The following is a 22,328-nucleotide window of genomic DNA, read 5'->3' on the forward strand; positions in this document are numbered from 1 at the left end:
TTTGTAAGCCACACAGACTGACTGCCTCGAAATTACTAACCACCAACTTTCCTGGGTGCATCCCTCCGCCACCCAACCTCTTCCAGAAACCCACAAACCTGGGCAGGTAATTAATCACCACCAGTGTCATTGTAATAAAATTATCCTGGACGTCACAAGAAGAGTCTAAATTACCTGAGCATTAGATTCATTCACGATCACTAGAAATCCACACACATAGGCAGGCACACGCACGCACGCACGCACACACACACACACACACACACACACACACACACACAAGGGTTTATAGCTCAGGCAGGTCCTAAACCAACTAACCTTTCAATAAAACAGGAAAAACTAAATCTGTCACCAACACAACAGGTAACCAGGTAAAAATGTTAATATTATAATGATGAAACATTTTAAGTAGTTTACCCCCTAAAAAGTAGTTTTCTAAAGCCCTCCAAAAATTAAAATAAACAAATAAACTAATTAAGACAAACTTGATTATCAGAAATATTGGCTTGATCTCTGAAGTCCCTGAACTATCATCACATCCAGTAGTGCCCAGTAAGACCATGCCATAATTTAAGCTCTCACACTAACACCGAGCTACCAAGTGGATACGAAATCTATAACAGACTGACGGACGGACAGCATCATTGCTATATATCCTTAAACTTTAGGTCCGAGAGAATGAAATTAAACGCCAGTCATAAACCTTAGAAAAATTGGTGCTTACGAAAACGTACCTGAGCTATGGTTTGTTAATGTCCCTCGAAGAGCTGTTTTAAACCACACTTACCTGGAAAAGGAAAAAGAAAAATCCAATTGACATTACCTGCAGTCTACCCTTCATTCCTAGCAAAAATGTCCTAGCAATCCTAACTTATATTACTAACTCATACACCCCTAGTTAGTAACCTTAACTAACACTCCTAGTTGACAGTCTAAACTTATACCCCAAACTAATAGTAATCCTAGGTTGCCAATTCAGCAGTCACCGTGAACCACTAAATGGAAATAATCATCTGATGGCTTTATTGACTATCATTGGACGAATTGCCTTGCTATTTACCATTGTTTATGAACTTGTATTGTCCATATTATACTGTATATTGGAAATTGTATACCCAAACACCCAACCGAGAATCAGATGCATTTACAGTTATGAAATTAGAGATGCAATTTGGTTGGAAGGCGCTGGTGGACCGAACCAGGGGAGATACTCACTAGGCTATGCGCACTTCCACTGGGAGACTCAGAAGGTTTTGTGGACGTGTAAGCGTAATATGGATCATTAGTTTAACAGGTTAGCCGTCATTACGATCATGACACTCCAACACACAGAGTACTCCAGCACACACAGTACAACAACACACACGGTACTCCAACACACACAGTACAACAACACACACGGTACTCCAACACACACAGTACAACAACACACACGGTACTCTCTAATACATAGTACAACAACACACACGGTACTCCAACACACACAATACAACAACACACACGGTACTCCAACACACACAATACAACAACACACACGGTACTCCAACACACACAATACAACAACACACACGGTACTCCAACACACACAGTACAACAACACACACGGTACTCTTTAATACATAGTCACAAAATAATGTGGAAATTATATTTTACTGATATTACTTTACATAATAACAAATGGCATCACTGGACAACACTGGAAGAATCTGCACTGTTATTTTTAAGGAAATAGTCTAAGGCGGTGGTTGAACAGAGTGGATAGGCTGTATGTATGTTATTCCTCTCTTGTGATATTCTGAATTAATTGATTTTAGTGACTTAGAGCAGGTCAGGAAAAATGCTAACTTCTGTAGTGAGGGACAAACAACAGTGCAGCTTGGCCCAAGAGGAGTTACTGATTAAGATACTCAGGAAATTTTCACTCGTTGAAAAGTGTGGCGTGAATGATTACCTGCAGAAGACGCGGACGCCACCAGGAGGGCGATGGTGACCACCACAATGTTGCCACTACTCATTGTCTTCATCCTCGTCTCTCGCATTAACACTGAGCTCAATGTGTCTTTCACTTGCCCTCTCTCAACGCTGAGGGAGCATAGTATAGTACTAACCTTAGAACATAAGAACATAAGAAAGTGGGATACTGCAGGAGGCCGACTGGCCCATACCGGGCAGATCCCTTTCACACCCATCCCAGCACTTCCATGTGCCTATCCAACTTCGTCTTGAAGCTCCCCAGCGTCCCCGATCCTACTATAGCACTCGGTAGCCTATTCCACATATCCACAACTCTATTACCAAACCAGTGCTTGCCTATATCCTTTCTGAATCGGAATTTATCTAATTTAAAGCCATTTGTTCTAGTTATTTCGTTATTACTGAGCTTCAGAACATCTTCCATTTTACCCTTGTTAATCCCACTTACCCACTTGAACACCTCTATCATATCTCCCCTAACTCTACGCCTCTCTAATGAATGTAAGCCTAAGCTTTTCAGTCTTTCTTCATATGGAAGGTTTCTAATATTATGGATCATTTTTGTCATTCTTCTTTGTACTCTCTCCAAAGAATCTATGTCCATTCTATAATAAGGACACCAGAACTGAACCGCATAATCCATGTGTGGCCTCACTAATGCTAGGTAAAGTTTCGTCAACAGTTCTGTTACTCACAGACCCCCAAGACACTCCTAGATATGAACCCAAGAATCCTGTTTGCCTTGTTGCGAACGCTAATACATTGTTTTCTAGGTTTCAAGTCGTTGCTAACAAATACACCTAGATCTTTTTCACAAACTGAGTTTTCTATTTCCGTGTTACCTAGTTTATACTTAACGTTTGTATTCGTCTTCCCTATGTGACTCCCCTATCATAAAATGTCGTCCAATAATGTTGCCGCCTTCTTTTTACCCCTTTGTAACTGTGGTGTGATCCTAGATAAGGTAAACCCCAATATTATTGTATTCTATTGAATATCACTTTTATCACTTGAAGATTAGCCACCCATGTTATTTCACCCGATGATTTAACACGCTGACGTTACCGGGGGGTCAAGGTAAGTTAGATTGGTTAATCTTAAATTAAATAAGTTTGGGGGTTTAGTGTTCAAGGGATCCAATATTTGTACAGGGTGAAGCACAACGACAGACTCTAATGCTTACATCGCCACAGCCAAGAGCAAAAACAATCTTAGTAACAAGACATATACATACATACATACATTCATACATACATACATACATACATATCTCATCAGTCCATATACAAACAATACCCGAGTAGTCGGGAATCGAACCATGGACCTCTGCGTGTGAACAAGTCACGTAGACAACAAAAGCAATCCTAGGCTCTGCTTTATTTCACACAAAGTCTGTTTATTCGTCTTTGTTAAGCAACGTGAACCTCCATTGGGGATTGCCCGTCCCAACTATATCGTCGGAGTAGCATACATACATACATGCATACATACATACATACATACATACATACATACATACATAACAAATTCACATTGCTTCAGTGTATAGAACAGTTGCGGACATATGAAACAGACACTGCCACAGGTCCTGCCCACAAGCGCTGGGTCCTTCTGCCCGGAGAGTTACAGCGGAGGGAGGGAGGGAAGGAAGGGGGGGGGGCGATGATGGTAGATGAGCGAAAGAAACAAGAATTGGTCAAGCAAAAACACGGCATTTCATAAGAGACATGAACTTCAATCTGAAACAAAGGCTGTGTACATAAGTGGTTAAGGTGAGCCAGAGAACACTTACCTTGACCAAGTGACGCATCGTGAGGCCTGGGGAGTAACGGACCAGCCAGGTGTCGACGCAAACTACCAAACGCACACTACACAACGCTGTATTCATCTCGAGGTCACAATCACTTTGACGCTTGACTTTTTGAAACCTAAGACAAGAGGCTTCTGGGTCACCTTTAGACAGTTCCTTTATAAAATCTGTTGACGGTGTGAATGTTTTAATAATAACACGTGAACCAGTAAATTGTGATGTTTGTTCCGATCAAGCACCCGTGAATGAGTCTGTTGCTGCAACTTTATGTTAAGCTGATACTAATCTCGACGCCATAAACCTTCTTATTCAGTGTTCTACGAGACAGAGGACACTCATAAGCCTTCTCTTCATCCAACTCACCAAATCCTCTGTTGCCTCACATTATCGACACAAACATAAGTGAACAATGTGTAGTAAACCTCATAACAGGTGAGGTGAACCAGGTATTCTCAGACCGTCTCCCGGAGTTGATATGCCTCTCATGTGTGTTGTCTTGTTCACTTGTAAAGATTGGTGTTCGTGTTCTTCACTACTACCGGTAAAGCTTATAGATGTGTGGGGAGTGAGTTACTGGTGTGGGGAGTGGGTTACTGATGTGTGGGGAGTGAGTTACTGATGTGTGGGGAGTGAGTTACTGATGTGTGGGGAGTGAGTTACTGATGTGTGGGGAGTGAGTTACTGATGTGTGGGGAGTGAGTTACTGGTGTGGGGAGTGAGTTACTGATGTGTGGGGTGTGAGTTACTGGTGTGTGGGGATGAGTTACCTCCTATGAGTGTGGCAGGTGTGTGGTGGACGAGATGTAGGCGTGACCACCTAGCTGTTACTGTCTGCCAACACCATCTTCTTCTACCTGCCACCCCGTCTGCCCACACTTTCCTGCCACCGTCTGCCACACCCCTCTACCAGCCACTCTGTCTGCCACACCTTCCTCCACCAGCCACCCGTCTGCCACACCTTCCTCCACCACCACCCCATCTGCCACACCTTCCTCCCACAAGCACTGTCTGCCCACACCTTCCTCTACCAGCCACCCTGTCTGCCACACCTTCCCTCCCACCAGCCAACCCGTCTGCCACACCTTCCTCCAGCAGCTAACCCGTCTGCCACACTTCCTCCACCAGCCAAGCCCGTCTGCCTTCCTCCTCTTTCCTCCACCAGCCACCCCGTCTGCCACACTTCCTCCACCAGCCACCCCGTCTGCCACCTTCCTCCACCAGCCACCCCGTCTGCCACCCTTCCCCACCAGCCACCCTGTCTGCCACCTTCCTTCCACCAGCCAGCCCGTCACCCGCACCTTCCTCCACCAGCTTCCCGTCTGCCACACCTTCCTCCACCAGCCAGCCCGTCTGCCACACCTTCCTCCACCAGCCACCCGTCTGCCACACCTTCCTCCACCAGCCACCCCGTCTGCCACACCTTCCTCCACCAGCCACCCGTCTGCCACACTTTCCTCCACCAGCCACCCCGTCTGCCACACCTTCCTCCACCAGCCACCCCGTCTGCCACACTCTCCTTCACCAGCCTCAATAAAATCATAATAATAGCTTACATTGATTCAACATGTATACAGACCATGAGTAGTGCAGGTATACATGAGTAGTGCAGGTATACATGAGTAGTGCAGGTATACATGAGTAGTGCAGGTATACATGAGTAGTGCAGGTATACATGAGTAGTGCAGGTATACATGAGTAGTGCAGGTATACATGAGTAGTACAGGTATACATGAGTAGTGCAGGTATACATGAGTAGTGCAGGTATACATGAGTAGTGCAGGTATACATGAGTAGTGCAGGTATACATGAGTAGTGCAGGTATACATGAGTAGTGCAGGTATACATGAGTAGTGCAGGTATACATGAGTAGTGCAGGTATACATGAGTAGTGCAGGTATACATGATTGTTAACTACTTTATTTAGAAATCATGTATGAATAATTGATTACAAAGATTCACTGATTGTAATGTAACGTCTTGGCGGTAAATACCAAATGTTATGTTGGAAATAAAGGATCATTAAGAGATGTTGTATCTCTCATTCTGTTTCACTTCTTCTCTCTGTTGATTAAATGATACAATTTTCAACAGTTTTAGGACTGACATTTTGAGAGCTATTCAGGTTGTTTTAATGACCAGTAATGAATTAAAATATGTTGAGAAATTAAAGCTACGGGAAAACTTAGAAGTAAATCAAGAAAAATGAGCTATATTCTGAAGAGATATTTCCCCCCCCATTATACAACTTAAACATGATACCCGAGGCAGCGACTATCTACAGAGAGAATGAAGACAATAGATTAAGCGAGATAGTAGTGACTAGTAACGATGATAGTAAACAAATAGACAAACTAAAATCTAATTAGTCACCAGGTCCCGATGCCAGAGTATCAAAAAAATGCATGGAAGAACTTGGTGTACCCCTAGTAAACATGTTTGTCACTAGAATCGGGTGAAGTACCAGAAACCTGAAGGAGAACGAATGTGATACCGATTTTGAAAGAAAGAAGATAGATCACTATCCTCTAACTACCCTCCAATCAGTCTAATATCATTTGTAGGAAAATTACTGAAAGCAATATTTAAGAACTCCATTTGAAATCACCTCGAGAAACACTGAATTGATTAATGACTCCCTCCGTAGCTTAACCAGAGGGCGATCATGTCTAACAAATCTATTATCATTCTTTTTAACTGTTTTCAATAAGTTGATGAAAGGACACGATTATTATTGGTTTAAGGCATGGTTACAGGACAGGTGGCAAAGGAGACAGTCAGCATTAATGGCACTGTAATCCGATTGGGGTAACGTAACCAGTGGAGTACCCCAAGGCTCAGTACTTAGACCATTACTATATATTATATACAAAAAAACGACATAGATATAGGCGTAGACGACACTAAAATAGGGCGTGTAATTAAATATGACGAGGACTCCAAAAACTTACAGAAAGACCTAAACATACTTTTCTAGTGGTCTGAAAAACTCGCCACAAATAAATTCGCCCCCATACAAACTCGACCCACACAAACTCGCCTCCATACAAACTCACTCCATACTAACTTGCCCCATACTAACTCGCCCCCATACAATGACACCATATGAAGTACCAATTTTATTTATATCGTTGTTATATATCGTCCCACACTATAAACCTTCACTTAATACCAAACCCTTTCAGCACACAGTAATGTCGAGCTGTACAGTACATCCTGACGTGTCTTATTACAACACCACCACGCCACCTCTGTATCGGCAAACACACACACTTGTTGGAGACATTAAAGACTCTCTCTTTTTACTCTATTTCGGTAATACGTCTCTCGTAGACTCCTGTACGGGACAAAAAGTTTACTCCCCCGTGGTGATACCGAGTCAAGGGAATGAGTCTCCGAACTGACTTACCCTGACTGGTTCATCTCATTTGGGGTCGATGAGGCTTCATTTGGAGTGGGAACGAACTTTTGACCCCGACTGTACAAGCTACCATAATAGAGTGTGTGATCTTTTCTTAACCTACCACACTTAAGCTGAATGAAGTAACAGAGAGAGAAAACAGGTTTGATACACGTCTATTACACGTCTATAGCGTCTACTTGTTGGGTCAACCAGGAAACTACTTGATACTATACTTCTACCAGAACGCCTTGGGACAACCAGACAGTACCACAGGATATAACTCAATAGACCAAACCCACAATCCATTACACAATGTTCTCGAATATCTGTTAAAACGTTTCATAATTCAGGGGGTGTATTCCTGAGGCATACATAAGGGTAAATGACTTCCTGACCACAGTATCAATACTCCATAGTTTCATCGATATAACACATGGCAAGTGGGGTTGGAATGTGATCAAACCTATGGATTATAAACGATATATCCAGTTGTTGCTAATATAATTTAATTACAATCATAAGCAATTTGATATGGATTTTGCAGTAAATGTTCAAAATTCCAGCCCTCTTCTTGACTATTACCACTTATTTTAATTAGGTATTGATTGTCTGTGCTTTACGTCCATAGACTTATTGCAGTCCTCCCCTTCCTAACTTTGAGGTAAAATTCTGAAACTCGGAGAGTATTGTCACTATGGCCATGGAGTCGTTTATCCTTATGTAGTACGTGTCAGGGGTACATCCCAAAATTATGAAACGTATTTCCGACATTATATATATATATATATATATATATATATATATATATATATATATATATATATATATATATATATATATATATATATATATATATACAATGTTCATAACAATCTATTATTTATTATTACTGTTAGTATCATTACCAACATGACTGACTTAATAATAATAATAATAATAATGTTAACTACAGTATAATATATAATAAGAAGAAAAACAAAACCAATATGTAATCAGTTATCATTGTGAATGTTAAAAGAACCGGATACATCCGCTTAGGAAGGATCACCACACACGCACACGTGTGTACACGCACACGTGTGTGCACGCACTTATGAAAAAATGGTTCGTCTCAAATCTAGTGTCAGTGAGTAAAGATTATCCATAATCCAGGTGGCGTTTATGACACTTTGGGTAACCCCAGATAAGGCTTTCTTGTTTTACGTTTTTTGTGTTCAAGACATTTGTATAAAAGGAACACACAGGGTGTTGTCCCTCACATCAGGAGAGGGCCCCAAGTGCCAACACAAACTCTCTTGTTGATCCTGACAGACAGTGAAGATGGTGGGCAGTGGCATCATTGTGGCGGTGCTCCTCGCTCTTCAGCTGGCGGCTGTACCTCCTGCAGGTAACTCACCCCCCCCCCCACTATGTCCTTGCTCGACTATTTCGTTAATGTTTATTTAGTGTGTTTTTTATCTGCACTTGGTAACAGCAGTACAGAGCAGAAGATCCACATTGGTTTGCTTATTTCTGGCCAACTGGATACAACGCTTAATTCCTGTCTTTCTGTAAAGGTCGCTGGTTCGATCCCGGGGCACTCCCTGGCCCACCAAGATGTAAATGGGTTCCTAACTTTACAAGTGAATGTGATCGAACACAGTGCCGGCCACCAGTCATGTACAGTAGTCAGGAACGAGACCCTTAGAGACTAGTAATAATTTTAGCACATATTATTTGCCTTTGCATAACCCAAGTTTTTTGGATAATTTAATTTTTCAATAAAATATAGGGTTCTGGTTCACACAAGACTAGTACATGTGAGAGGTTAAAATCTATGGTTGATAAAGGGTTAACACTATTTCAAAACATGGAAATACTCACCAATAAGTATGGTTATATGTATACCAACTACTAAATGATTTTATTTTTATTTTTTTCAATTTATATTGCTGTGAGTAATTAAATGTAACTGAACCCAAATTTAACCAGTTGACAAGCAGACTTAACGATAAACAATTATGGTCTTGATAAACCTAAAGTAAAAATCCGAGACTCAAGCTCAAGTAGCCGAGATGGAGGCGAAGGCAGGGACCTGAAAAATTATCCCAAGACCTACTACAATTCCTAATTTGCATTGACGTCACATACTTCCATAATACAACGCGTCTACACCTACAAGATGGTGGGCCGCGCAAAGGATTATAGGAGTTGTGACCTCAATGCAAACTAGGAATTAGTGCATAGAACATACACCCGAAATGAGATTGGGAAAAAATTAAACTAAAATAAAAATAAATTAAAACCTCCATAATAGTTAAAGATTGTTTGAGCTCTAGGCTTACCACAGAAATCATTTAGTCATGTAGTCCCCGACACGAATGTAAATAGACCATTCCAACGTGGTTTGTATAATATTTTGAACATTATATTCGTGTTTTTGTTTCTACGATGTTGGCATTATTTGGATATATCACTACCGACCAAGCTGTGTACCCAAGTATACATTGCTCTGTATTTAGACTGTCCTTAACGGGTCTTCATGCTCATGGGACTCACACTTTCATAAGGTTTGAGATTTTGTTGAGAGAAACTAATTTAGGGAAGTTTTCAGTCGAACAGTACCCAGTGTGTCACCTTGTTAAGTAAATGAGAAAGGAGAGAACGATGATTGGTTTGTGTCAGGACCTACAGCGGTGTACAGTACGCCCGGAGTTTTAAACACACTCTTCCGTTGAAGAGGGTCGTCGTGTTTCAACCCGAGTTTAAAAAAAAAATGAGTCCTGAAGGACACCGCAGTATAGTACTTGACGGGATGGTGTGGCGGTAAAATTAACTAATTCCGATAAAATTAATTTATAATACTGGAAGCCTTGTGTAGTTCTCTAAGGTCTAATTGGCGTATTTTGTGTGTGTGTCCGTGCCTTCATGTGAGTGATCTCTGGAGAGGCCAGGACATCCGTCTTTCTTCCCCGACCCATTGTAATAGCCATAGTAGTCATAGTGTTTCAAGGTTTTATAGTATAATCAGTGCTTTATCTGCTTTACACATTAATAGATTCTCAGACAATATAAGAAACAATAAAAATGCAAAGGTCAGACACTTGAGGTCTTGTCGAGCCACCTTCTTTGTCAAGCGGTGCTAGTTTGTGTGCTAGGTCCCGGGGCGTCTAGACACTGACTTGCAGTCCACTAAGGGTGGGCGGACTTCAAACCCTCCACCTCGGGAGACCCACGAATTTCTGTGTGCAACTCTACCTTGTGTTGCGTGCAGGGCACAGCCAGAAAGAATGGCGTGAGCAACTAGCTCCTTAAAGATTTGCGGGGCCTTGAAAACTGACCAAAATGCCCGAACATATTAACACAATATCTACCATCACTTATATATTTTCCTTATGTATTGGTTAATATTTAATGACAGGTATATATATTTACAATTAATAACAAGTACAACATGAAAATACACGAAACAAATAAACATAAATACTCCCACCATATATGGAAACACCGCTTGAACACTGGAGAACCCATTATAAGTCCATCTTACTTCATTTACTCCCAGAATGTCCCACTACTAACATCTCATTTCCCTAAAAACATCTGCATACTAACGACCCTCATATTCCATGATCCGGTTATGATTTTATGCGTGTTCAGTTTTAAATAAAACTTTCCATAGTTGTACTTCATTCCCAAGGCACTGTGTTACTCGGGCAGTAGTTGCTAGCTCTCGGTAGCATAATATGATCCAACAGGAGCGCTAGAAAATCGGATATTGAGTCTGCCCATGGTTGTTCAAGGACAAGAGATGAAATAAATGTGAATGGATGCCCCAAACCTTTTCTCATCAGAAGACATTAAAGGTGGTAGAAAAATTTAGGAATGAACTATGTGGAGTAGAGGTCACTCATACCTCACTCTGGTAAAGAACCGGCCCATCACCCGTTTAGAAGTGAACCTGCGTGATTGGCGACTATCCACTTTCAACCTCCTCATCTGAGGTTAAAAGATGGGAACTCTATACCCACCCCACATAATATGAGAGTGATTCGCTCAAGCCCCCACACCTCGACAAGGTAATTCAAATTTGGGCACTAGATGGAGTTGTACTTTGAAGGGAAATGGCATTACATTGTATTCACAGGGAGAGTGACGGAACAAAAGGACTCTAAATGATGAAAAAGTCACCAAAGTTAACTTAATACAACTGGCCGAAAAATTCAAATAAAACTTTCAAAGAAAAAGTAACTTCAGTGTGAAAAGGTAGACACAATCACTAACTACAGTGAGCCCCAGCTAGATGGTAGACCGACAATAATGAAACTTTAGGATTAATGCAAATTTAACCTCTTCTCACCCAACCCCGCATTACAGAATTCTTCTCGGCCTTCTACACAAATCATGACAAATGAGTGATATAAACATATAACACACAATTTCTTATTACAGATCATGTTCACAACTTTCTAACAAGTAATTCATACAAAGCGTTTGCATCATGCTCTCCTACTTCCATCCCTCAACAGATGCTGCATCACTACCTCCGAAGCCCGAATTTCTCTGTGTCGACTGTTCGGGTTGTCAACAGTATTTCCAGCATCCCACTGACTGCCGCAAATTCATCCAGTGTGCAGCATACGGACCTCAAGAGATGCCCTGTGCCCCTGGAACTGTGTGGGACCAGAATCTGCTAACTTGTAACCACGAAAACTCTACCCAGTGTGTCACAGGTAATTATGTTGACTCAGATGGGAACTGTGTCGGATGTGTTGGCTGTACCCCTATTGCAAACACAACTACAACCACAACAACGACCCCATCCACAACTACCCGTCCACATTTCCCCTGTGTAGACTGTTCAAGTGGTCAACAGTATTTCCAGCATCCCACTGACTGCCACAAATTCATCCAGTGTGCACCATACGGACCCCAAGAGATGCCCTGTGCCCCTGGAACTGTGTGGGACCAGAATCTGCTAACTTGTAACCACCAACACTCCACCCAGTGTGTCACAGGTAATTATGTTGGCCCCGAAGGGAACTGTGTCGGATGCGTTGGATGTACCTCTTCTACAACAACAACTACAACCACCCCATCCACAACTACCCGTCCAAATTTCCCCTGTGTAGACTGTTCAAGTGGTCAACAGTATTTCCAGCATCCCACTGACTGCCACAAATTCATCCAGTGTGCACCATACGGACCCCAAGAGATGCCCTGTGCCCCTGGAACTGTGTGGGACCAGAATCTGCTAACTTGTAACCACCAACACTCCACCCAGTGTGTCACAGGTAATTATGTTGACTCAGATGGGAACTGTGTCGGGATGTGTTGGCTGTACCCCTATTGCAAACACAACTACAACCACAACAACGACCCCATCCACAACTACCCGTCCACATTTCTCCTGTGTAGACTGTTCAAGTGGTCAACAATATTTCCAGCATCCCACTGACTGCCACAAATTCATCCAGTGTGCACCATACGGACCTCAAGAGATGCCCTGTGCCCCTGGAACTGTGTGGGACCAGAATCTGCTAACTTGTAACCACCAACACTCCACCCAGTGCGTCACAGGTAATTATGTTGGCCCCGAAGGGAACTGTGTCGGATGCGTTGGATGTACCTCTTCTACAACAACAACTACAACCACCCCATCCACAACTACCCGTCCAAATTTCCCCTGTGTAGACTGTTCAAGTGGTCAACAGTATTTCCAGCATCCCACTGACTGCCACAAATTCATCCAGTGTGCACCATACGGACCCCAAGAGATGCCCTGTGCCCCTGGAACTGTGGGACCAGAATCTGCTAACGCAACCGCAACACTCCACCCAGTGTGTCTGGTAATTATGTTGGCCCCGAAGAGAGCATGTCGGATGGGTTTGGATGTACCTCTTCTACAACAATTCTACAACCACCCCATCCACAACTACCCGTCCAAATTTCCCCTGTGTAGACTGTTCAAGTGGTCAACAGTATTTCCAGCATCCCACTGACTGCCACAAATTCATTCAGTGTGCACCATACGGACCCCAAGAGATGCCCTGTGCCCCTGGAACTGTGTGGGACCAGAATCTGCTAACTTAACCACCAACGCCACCCAGTGTGTCACAGGTAATTATGTTGGCCCCGAAGGGAACTGTGTCGGATGCGTTGGATGTACCTCTTCTACAACAACAACTACAACCACCCCATCCACAACTACCCGTCCAAATTTCCCCTGTGTAGACTGTTCAAGTGGTCAACAGTATTTCCAGCATCCCACTGACTGCCACAAATTCATTCAGTGTGCACCATACGGACCCCAAGAGATGCCCTGTGCCCCTGGAACTGTGTGGGACCAGAATCTGCCTAACTTGTAACCACCAACACTCCACCCAGTGTGTCACAGGTAATTATGTTGGCCCCGAAGGGAACTGTGTCGGATGCGTTGGATGTACCTCTTCTACAACAACAACTACAACCACCCCATCCACAACTACCCGTCCAGATTTCCCCTGTGTAGACTGTTCAAGTGGTCAACAATATTTCCAGCATCCCACTGACTGCCACAAATTCATCCAGTGTGCACCATACGGACCTCAAGAGATGCCCTGTGCCCCTGGAACTGTGTGGGACCAGAATCTGCTAACTTGTAACCACCAACACTCCACCCAGTGTGTCACAGGTAATTATGTTGGCCCCGAAGGGAACTGTGTCGGATGCGTTGGATGTACCTCTTCTACAACAACAACTACAACCACCCCATCCACAACTACCCGTCCAAATTTCCCCTGTGTAGACTGTTCAAGTGGTCAACAATATTTCCAGCATCCCACTGACTGCCACAAATTCATCCAGTGTGCACCATACGGACCCCAAGAGATGCCCTGTGCCCCTGGAACTGTGTGGGACCAGAATCTGCTAACTTGTAACCACCAACACTCCACCCAGTGTGTCACAGGCAATTATGTTGGCCCCGAAGGGAACTGTGTCGGATGCGTTGGATGTACCTCTTCTACAACAACAACTACAACCAGCCCATCCACAACTACCCGTCCAAATTTCCCCTGTGTAGACTGTTCAAGTGGTCAACAATATTTCCAGCATCCCACTGACTGCCACAAATTCATCCAGTGTGCACCATACGGACCCCAAGAGATGCCCTGTACCCTGGAACTGTGTGGGACCAGAATCTGCCCCAACGCGCCGCAGCACTCACAGTGTGTCACAGGCAATTATGTTGTTTGAAGAAACTGTGTGTCAGATGCGTTGGATGTACCTCTTCTACAACAACAACTACAACCAGCCCATCCACAACTACCCGTCCAAATTTCCCTGTGTAGACTATTCAAGTAGTCCTTTCCATTATTTCCAGCATCCTGACTGCCACAAATTCATCCAGTGTGCACCATACGGACCTGAGAGATGCCCTGTGCCCCTGGAACTGTGTGGGACAGAATCTACTAACGCAACCACCAACACTCACCCAGTGCTTTACAGGTAATTATGTTGAGCTCAGATGGGAACTGTGTCGGATGTGTTGGCTGTACCCCTATTGCAAGCACAACTACAACCACAACAACAGCCCCCCATCCACAACCTGCCGTCCACATTTTCCCTTGTGTGAACTTCTTCAAGTGGTCAACAATATTTCCAGCATCCCACTGACTGCCACAAATTCATCCAGTGTGCACCATACGGACCTCAAGAGATGCCCTGTGCCCCTGGAACTGTGTGGGACCAGAATCTGCTAACTTGTAACCACCAACACTCCACCCAGTGTGTGACTGGTAATTATGTTGACTCAGATGGGAACTGTGTAGGATGTGTTGGCTGTACCCCTATTACAAACACAACTACAACCACAACAACGACCCCATCCACAACTACCCGTCCATATTTCCCCTGTGTAGACTGTTCAATTGGTCAACAATATTTCCAGCATCCCACTGACTGCCACAAATTCATCCAGTGTGCACCATACGGACCTCAAGAGATGCCCTGTGCCCCTGGAACTGTGTGGGACCAGAATCTGCTAACTTGTAACCACCAACACTCCACCCAGTGTGTCACAGGTAATTATGTTGACTCAGATGGGAACTGTGTCGGATGTGTTGGCTGTACCCCTATTACAAACACAACTACAACCACAACAACAACCCCTACAACAACTAACCGTCCAAATTTCCCCTGTATAGACTGTTCAAGTGGTCAACAGTATTTCCAGCATCCCACTGACTGCCACAAATTCATTCAGTGTGCACCATACGGACCCCAAGAGATGCCACATGCTTACCAGAACTGTGTGGGACAGAATCTGCTAACTGCCCAACCTAACCTCCACCCAGTATCTGGAAGTAATTATGTTATTTGAAGAGAACTGTGTCCAGATGCGTTGGATGTACCCCTATTACCAAACCTGCTTCTAACCACAACTGCTGACCCCATCCACAGCTACCCCGTCCACATTTCCCTGTGTAGACTGTTCAAATGGTCAACAATATTTCCAGCATCCCACTGGCTGCCACAAATTCATCCAGTGCACCATACGGACCCCAAGAGATGCCCTGTGCCCCTGGAACTGTGTGGGACCAGAATCTGCTAACTTGTAACCACCAACACTCCACCCAGTGTGTCTGAGTAATTATGTTGACTCAAAGATTAGGAACTTGTGTCGGTTGTGTTGGCTGTACCCTATTACCCAAACACAACTTCTAGCCTCAGCCTTGACCCATCCACAACTACCCGTCCAAATTTCCCCTGTGTAGAATGTTCAAGTGGTCAACAATATTTCCAGCATCCCACTGACTGCCACAAATTCATCCAGTGTGCACCATACGGACCGCAAGAGATGCCCTGTGCCCCTGGAACTGTGTGGGACCAGAATCTGCTAACTTGTAACCACCAACACTCCACCCAGTGTGTCACAGGTAATTATGTTGACTCAGATGGGAACTGTGTCGGATGTGTTGGCTGTACCCCTATTGCAAACACAACTACAACCACAACAACGACCCCATCCACAACTGCCCGTCCACATTTCCCCTGTGTAGACTGTTCAAGTGGTCAACAGTATTTCCAGCATCCCACTGACTGCCACAAATTCATCCAGTGTGCACCATACGGACCCCAAGAGATGCCCTGTGCCCCTGGAACTGTGTGGGACCAGAATCTACTAACTTGTAACCACCAACACTCCACCCAGTGTGTCACAGGTAATTATGTTGGCCCCGAGGGGAACTGTGTCGGATGCGTTGGATGTACCTCTTCTACAACAACAACTACAACCACCCCATCCACAACTAACCGTCCAGATTTCCCCTGTGTAGACTGTTCAAGTGGTCAACAATATTTCCAGCATCCCACTGACTGCCACAAATTCATCCAGTGTGCACCATACGGACCTCAAGAGATGCCCTGTGCCCCTGGAACTGTGTGGGACCAGAATCTGCTAACTTGTAACCACCAACACTCCACCCAGTGTGTCACAGGTAATTATGTTGGCCCCGAAGGGAACTGTGTCGGATGCGTTGGATGTACCTCTTCTACAACAACAACTACAACCACCCCATCCACAACTACCCGTCCAAATTTCCCCTGTGTAGACTGTTCAAGTGGTCAACAATATTTCCAGCATCCCACTGACTGCCACAAATTCATCCAGTGTGCACCAAACGGACCTCAAGAGATGCCCTGTGCCCCTGGAACTGTGTGGGACCAGAATCTGCTAACTTGTAACCACCAACACTCCACCCAGTGTGTCACAGGTAATTATGTTGACTCAGATGGGAACTGTGTCGGATGTGTTGGCTGTACCCCTATTGCAAACACAACTACAACCACAACAACGACCCCATCCACAACTACCCGTCCATATTTCCCCTGTGTAGACTGTTCAAGTGGTCAACAGTATTTCCAGCATCCCACTGACTGCCACAAATTCATCCAGTGTGCACCATACGGACCCCAAGAGATGCCCTGTGCCCCTGGAACTGTGTGGGACCAGAATCTGCTAACTTGTAACCACCAACACTCCACAGTGGAGGTGGGGTTGGGATTGATGTTGCGCGGCGGCGAGCATAAATCTTACACCCCATCACAACTACCCGTCAATTTCCCTGTGTAGACTGTTCAAGTGGTCAACGGTATTTCCATCCCACTGACGCACTGCAATTCATCCAGTGTTACCATACGGACCCAAGAGATGCCCTGTGCTGAATTGTGTGGGACCAGAATCTGTAACTTGTAACCACCAGCACTCACAGTGTGTCACAAGGCCATTATATTGGCCCCAGAACTGTGTCAGTGCGTTGGATGTACCTCTTCTACAACAGCAACTACAACCACCCATCCCACAACTACCCCGTCCAAATTTCCCTGTGGAGCTGTTCAGAGTGGTCAACAGTATTTCCAGCATCCCACTGGCTGCCACAAATTCATTCAGTGTACCATACGGACCCCAAGAGATGCCTGTGCCTGGAACTGTGTGGGACCAGAATCTGCTAACTTGTAACCACCAACCTCCACCCAGTGTGTCACAGGTAATTATGTTGGCTGGATAGAACCTTGTCGAGATATGTTGGCTGTACCCCTATTGCAAACACAACTACAACCACAACAACGACCCATCCACAACTACCCGTCCATATTTCCCTGTGTAGACTGTTCAAGTAGTCAACAGTATTTCCAGCATCCCACTGACTGCCACAAAATTCATCCAATGTGCATACGGACCCCAAGAGATGCCCTGGCCCTGGGCTGTGTGGGACCAGAATCTGCTAACTGTAACCACCAGCGCCACCCGGTGGTGCGTCACAGGTAATTATGTTGGCCCCGAGGGAACTGTGTCGAGATGCGTTGGATGTACCTCTTCTACAACAAGCTGCTTCACAACCACCCATCCACAACTACCCGTCCAAATTTCCTGTGTAGACTGTTCAAGTGGTCAACAGTATTTCCAGCTTTTTGACTGCCACAAATTCATCCAGTATTACCATACGGACTGAGATGCCCTGTGCCCTGGGGCTGTGGGACCAAGGCTAACGTAACCACCAACACTCCACCCAGTGTGTCTGAGTAATTATGTTTGGCCCCGAAGGAAACTGTGTCGAATGCGTTGGATGTACCTCTTCTACAACAACAACTACAACCACCCCATCCACAACTACCCGTCCAAATTTCCCTGTGTAGACTGTTCCGTGGTCAACGGTATTTCCAGCATCCCACTGAGCTGCCACAAATTCATTCAGTGTGCCTGCAGGACCCAAAGAGATGCCTGTGCCCTGGAACTGTGTGGGACCAGAATCTGCTAACCTGTAACCACCAACACTCCACGGTGTGTCTGGTAATTATGTTGACTCAGATGGGAACTGTGTCCAGTGTGTTGGCTGTACCCCTATTACCAAACACAGCTACACAACAACGACCCCATCCACAACTACCCGTCCATATTTCCCTGTGTAGACTGTTCAATTGGTCAACAGTGTTTCCAGCATCCCACTGACTGCCACAAATTCATCCAGTGTACCATACGATTTGAGAGATGCCCTGTGCCCTGGAACTGTGTGGGACCAGAATCTGCTAACTTGTAACCACCAACACTCCACAGGGTGTCACGGGCGGTATGTTGGCTGAGAGCCTGCATGTGGGATGGTTGGATGTACTCTTCACAACATGGCCAACGCATGCACATGCATTGAACACCTGTAGACTGTTCAAGTGGTCAACAGTATTTCCAGCATCCTACTGACTGCCACAATTCATCAGTATTACCATACGGACCCAAGAGATGCCCTGTGCCCTCTGGAACAGCTGTTGGGACCAGAATCTGCTAACTTGTAACCACCAACACTCCACAGTGCGTGTCTGAGTAATTATGTTGTGAAGGGAACTGTGTCAGATGCGTTGGATGCCTCTTCTACAACAACAACTACAACCACCCCATCCACAACTTCACCCGTCAAATTTCCCTGTGTAGACTGTTCAAGTGGTCAACAGTATTTCCAGCATCCCACTGACTGCCACAAAATTCATTCAGTGTACCACCTTACCGGACCCCAAAGTGCCCTGTGCCCTGGGGCTGTGGTGGGACCAGAATCTGCTAACTTGTAACCACCAACACTCACCCAGTGTGTCACAGGTAATTATGTTGACTCAGGATGGGAACTGTGTCCGGATATTGTTGGCTGTACCCTATTGCAAACACAACTACATACAGCCAACATTTATCCACAACTACCCGTCCATATTTCCCTGTGTAGACTGTTCAAGTGGTCAACAGTGTTCAGCATCCACCCCAGCTGCCACAGAATTCATCAGTGTGCACCATACGGACCCCCAGAGATGCCCTGTGCCCCTGGAACTGTGTGGGACCCAAGAATCTGCTAACTTGTAACCACCAACACTCCACCCAGTGCGTCACAGAGGGGGTATGATATTTGGCCCCGAAGGGAACTGTGTCGGATGCGTTGGATGTACCTCTTCTACAACAACAACTACAACCACCCCATCACAACTACCCGTCCAAATTTCCCTGTGTAGACTGTTCGAGTGGTCAACAGTATTTCAGCATCCACTGACTGCCACAAATTCATCCAATGTACCATACGGACCCAAGAGATGCCCTGTGCCCTAGACTGTGTGGGACCAGAATCTGCCCCAACTTGTAACCGCAGCACTCCCACCCAGGGTAATGCAGGCCAGTATGTTGGCCCCGAGGTATGTCGGATGCGTTGGATGTGCCTCTTCTACAACAACAACTACAGCCACCCCATCCACAACTACCGTCCAAATTTCCCTGTGTAGACTGTTCAAGTGGTCAACAGTATTTCCAGCATCCCACTGACTTTACCACAAATTCATTTGAGTGTGCACCATACGGACTCAAGTGCCCTGTGCCCTGGGACACAGTGTGGGACCAGAATCTGCTAACTTGTAACCACCAACACTCCACCCAGTGTGTCTGAGTGATATGTTGACTCAGATGGGAACTGTGTCAGATGTGTTGGCTGTACCCCTATTGCAAACACAACTACAACCACAACAACGACCCCATCACAACTACCCGTCCATATTTCCCCTGTGTAGACTGGCTGGTGGTCCAGCAGTATTTCCAGCATCCCACTGACTGCCACAAATTCTCCAGTGTGCACCATACGGACCCCAAAGAGATGCCCTGTGCCTGGAACTGTGTGGGACCAGGAATCTGCTAACTTGTAACCACCAACACTCCACCCAGTGCGTCACAGGTAATTATGTTGGCCCGAAGGGAACTGTATGGATGCGTTGGATGTACCTCTTCTACTAACAACAACTACAACCACCCCATCCACAACTACCCGTCCAAATTTCCCTGTGTAGACTGTTCAAGTGGTCAACAGTATTTCCAGCACATCCACTGACTGCCACAAATTCATCCAGTGATGCACCATACGGACCCCAAGAATGCCTGTGCCCTGGAACTGTGTGGGACCAGAATCTGCTAACCTGCCAACCACCAACCTCACAGTGTGTAGGTAGTATATTTATTTGAAGGGAACTGTGTCGGATGCGTTGGATGTACCTCTTCTACAACAACAACTACAACCACCCATCCACAACTACGGTAAATTTCCCCTGGACGTTGGTGTATGCGTAGAAATTCATTCAGTAACGGTTAGCGCAGGACAGTGCAACACCGACATCGCGGACGGTTATGGCAGGACTGGATGGTAACTACGACGTTCTTGTCGATGGCTGACGCAATTGATGCGGTTAAGGACGTTGGACGGACAGGACGGATTGGCTGTACTATTCAAACAGCTACAACACAACAACGACCCCATCCACAACCGCGTCCACATTTCCCCTGTGAACTGTTCAAATTGTTCAACAATATTTCAACATCCACTGACTGCCACAAATTCATCAGTGTGCACCGGACCTCAAGAGATGCCTGTGCCCCTGGAACTGTGTGGGACAGAATCTGCTAACTTGTAACCATAACTCCACCCAGTGTGTCACAGGTAGTATGTTGACTCAGATGGGAACTGTAGCCGGTTGTGTTGGCTGTACCCCTATTACAAACTTACAACTACAACCACAACAACAACCCCTACAACAACTAACCATCCAGAATTTCCTGTATGACTGTTCAGTGGTCAACAGTATTTCCAGCATCCCACTGACTGCCACAAATTCATCCAGTGTGCACCATGGACCTCAAGTGCCTGTGTGCCTGGAACTGTGTGGGACCAGAATCTGCTAACGATGTAACCACCAACCTCAACCCAGTGTGTCACAGGCCAGTATGTTGGCCCCGAAGGCTGTGTCGGATGCGTTGGATGTACCTCTTCTACAACAACAACTACAACCACCCCATCCACAACTACCCGTCCAAATTTCCCTGTGTGGAGCTGTTCAAGTGGTCAACAGTATTTCCAGCATCCACTGACTGCCACAAATTCATCCAGTGTGCACCATACGGACCCCAAAAGAGATGCCCTGCTGCCTCTGGAACTGTGTGGGACCAGAATCTGCTAACTTGTAACCACCAACACTCCACCCGGTGTGTCACAGGTAATTATGCTGACTCGAATGGGGAACTGTGTCGGTTGTGTTGGCTGTACCCTATTACCAAACACAACTACAACCACAACAACGACCCCATCCACAACTACCCGTCATTTCCCTGTGTAGACTGTTCAAGTGGTCAACAATATTTCCATCCCACTGACTGCACAAATTCATCCAGTGTTACCATACGGACCTCAAAGGGATGCCTGTGCCCTGGAACTGTGTGGGACCAGAATCTGCTAACTTGTAACCACGAACACTCACCCGTGTGCTCACCCAGGTATTGTATTTGGCCCCAGAGAACTGTGTCGGATGCGTTGGATGTACCTCTTCTACAACAACGAGCTACAACCACCCCATCACAACTACTTGTCCAAATTTCCCCTGTGTAGACTGTTCAAGTGGTCAACAGTATTTCCAGCATCCCACTGACTGCCACAAATTCATCAGTGTTTCATACGGACCCCAAGAGATGCCCTGCCCCTGGAACTGTGTGGGACCAGGAATCTGCTAGCATAACCACCAACACTCCACCCAGTGTGTCACAGGTAATTATGTTGACTCAGATGGGAACTGTGTCGGATGTGTTGACTTGTACCCTATTGCAAACACAACTACAACCACAAC

The 22,328-nt window shown here is 45.4% G+C and overlaps 2 protein-coding genes and 1 long non-coding RNA gene across 4 annotated transcripts; 2 read left to right on the plus strand and 1 right to left on the minus strand.

Annotated features, from left to right (window-relative positions):
* Positions 1-8,489: 8,489 nt before the first annotated feature.
* On the plus strand, positions 8,490-12,934 carry LOC121874357 (peritrophin-1-like). Of its 2 annotated transcripts, XM_042378493.1 has the most exons (3): positions 8,490-8,571; positions 11,690-12,178; positions 12,455-12,934. In XM_042378493.1, exons 1-3 carry the CDS (start codon positions 8,505-8,507, stop codon positions 12,616-12,618), a joined length of 720 nt encoding a protein of 239 aa, XP_042234427.1. In that variant the 5' UTR covers positions 8,490-8,504; the 3' UTR covers positions 12,619-12,934. The 2 variants fall into 2 exon arrangements, with proteins under 2 accessions (XP_042234427.1, XP_042234426.1); XM_042378492.1 differs by having other exon boundaries at positions 11,690-12,934.
* A 326-nt stretch (positions 12,935-13,260) lies between these two features.
* Positions 13,261-15,788, plus strand: LOC121874360 (uncharacterized protein PB18E9.04c-like). Its single transcript, XM_042378495.1, has 3 exons — positions 13,261-14,306; positions 14,860-15,429; positions 15,711-15,788. The coding sequence occupies exons 1-3, from the start codon at positions 13,755-13,757 to the stop codon at positions 15,786-15,788; spliced, it is 1,200 nt and encodes a 399-aa protein (XP_042234429.1). The 5' UTR covers positions 13,261-13,754.
* Positions 15,789-16,928: 1,140 nt separating this feature from the next.
* Positions 16,929-17,703, minus strand: LOC121874358. Its single transcript, XR_006090393.1, has 2 exons — positions 17,670-17,703; positions 16,929-17,180 (listed from the first exon to the last, which is right to left on the minus strand). It is a non-coding gene; the product is annotated as an uncharacterized LOC121874358 (long non-coding RNA).
* Positions 17,704-22,328: the final 4,625 nt, after the last annotated feature.

Source organism: Homarus americanus, unplaced genomic scaffold (assembly GCF_018991925.1).
Source record: "Homarus americanus isolate GMGI-L3 unplaced genomic scaffold, GMGI_Hamer_2.0 scaffold50657, whole genome shotgun sequence".
NCBI classification, from domain to species: domain Eukaryota; kingdom Metazoa; phylum Arthropoda; class Malacostraca; order Decapoda; family Nephropidae; genus Homarus; species Homarus americanus.

Coding starts and splice junctions, on each gene's coding strand:
- LOC121874360 (XM_042378495.1), top strand. CDS start 13,755: ATGCCCTGTGCCCCTGGAACTGTGTGGGACCAGAATCTGCTAACTTGT. Junction 14,307..14,859: donor CACCATACGGACCCCAAGAG/ATGCCCTGTACC, acceptor GGACCTCAAGAG/ATGCCCTGTGCCCCTGGAAC. Junction 15,430..15,710: donor CACCATACGGACCCCAAGAG/ATGCCACATGCT, acceptor GGACCCCAAGAG/ATGCCCTGTGCCCCTGGAAC.
- LOC121874357 (XM_042378492.1), top strand. CDS start 8,505: ATGGTGGGCAGTGGCATCATTGTGGCGGTGCTCCTCGCTCTTCAGCTG. Junction 8,572..11,689: donor GGCGGCTGTACCTCCTGCAG/GTAACTCACCCC, acceptor ATCCCTCAACAG/ATGCTGCATCACTACCTCCG.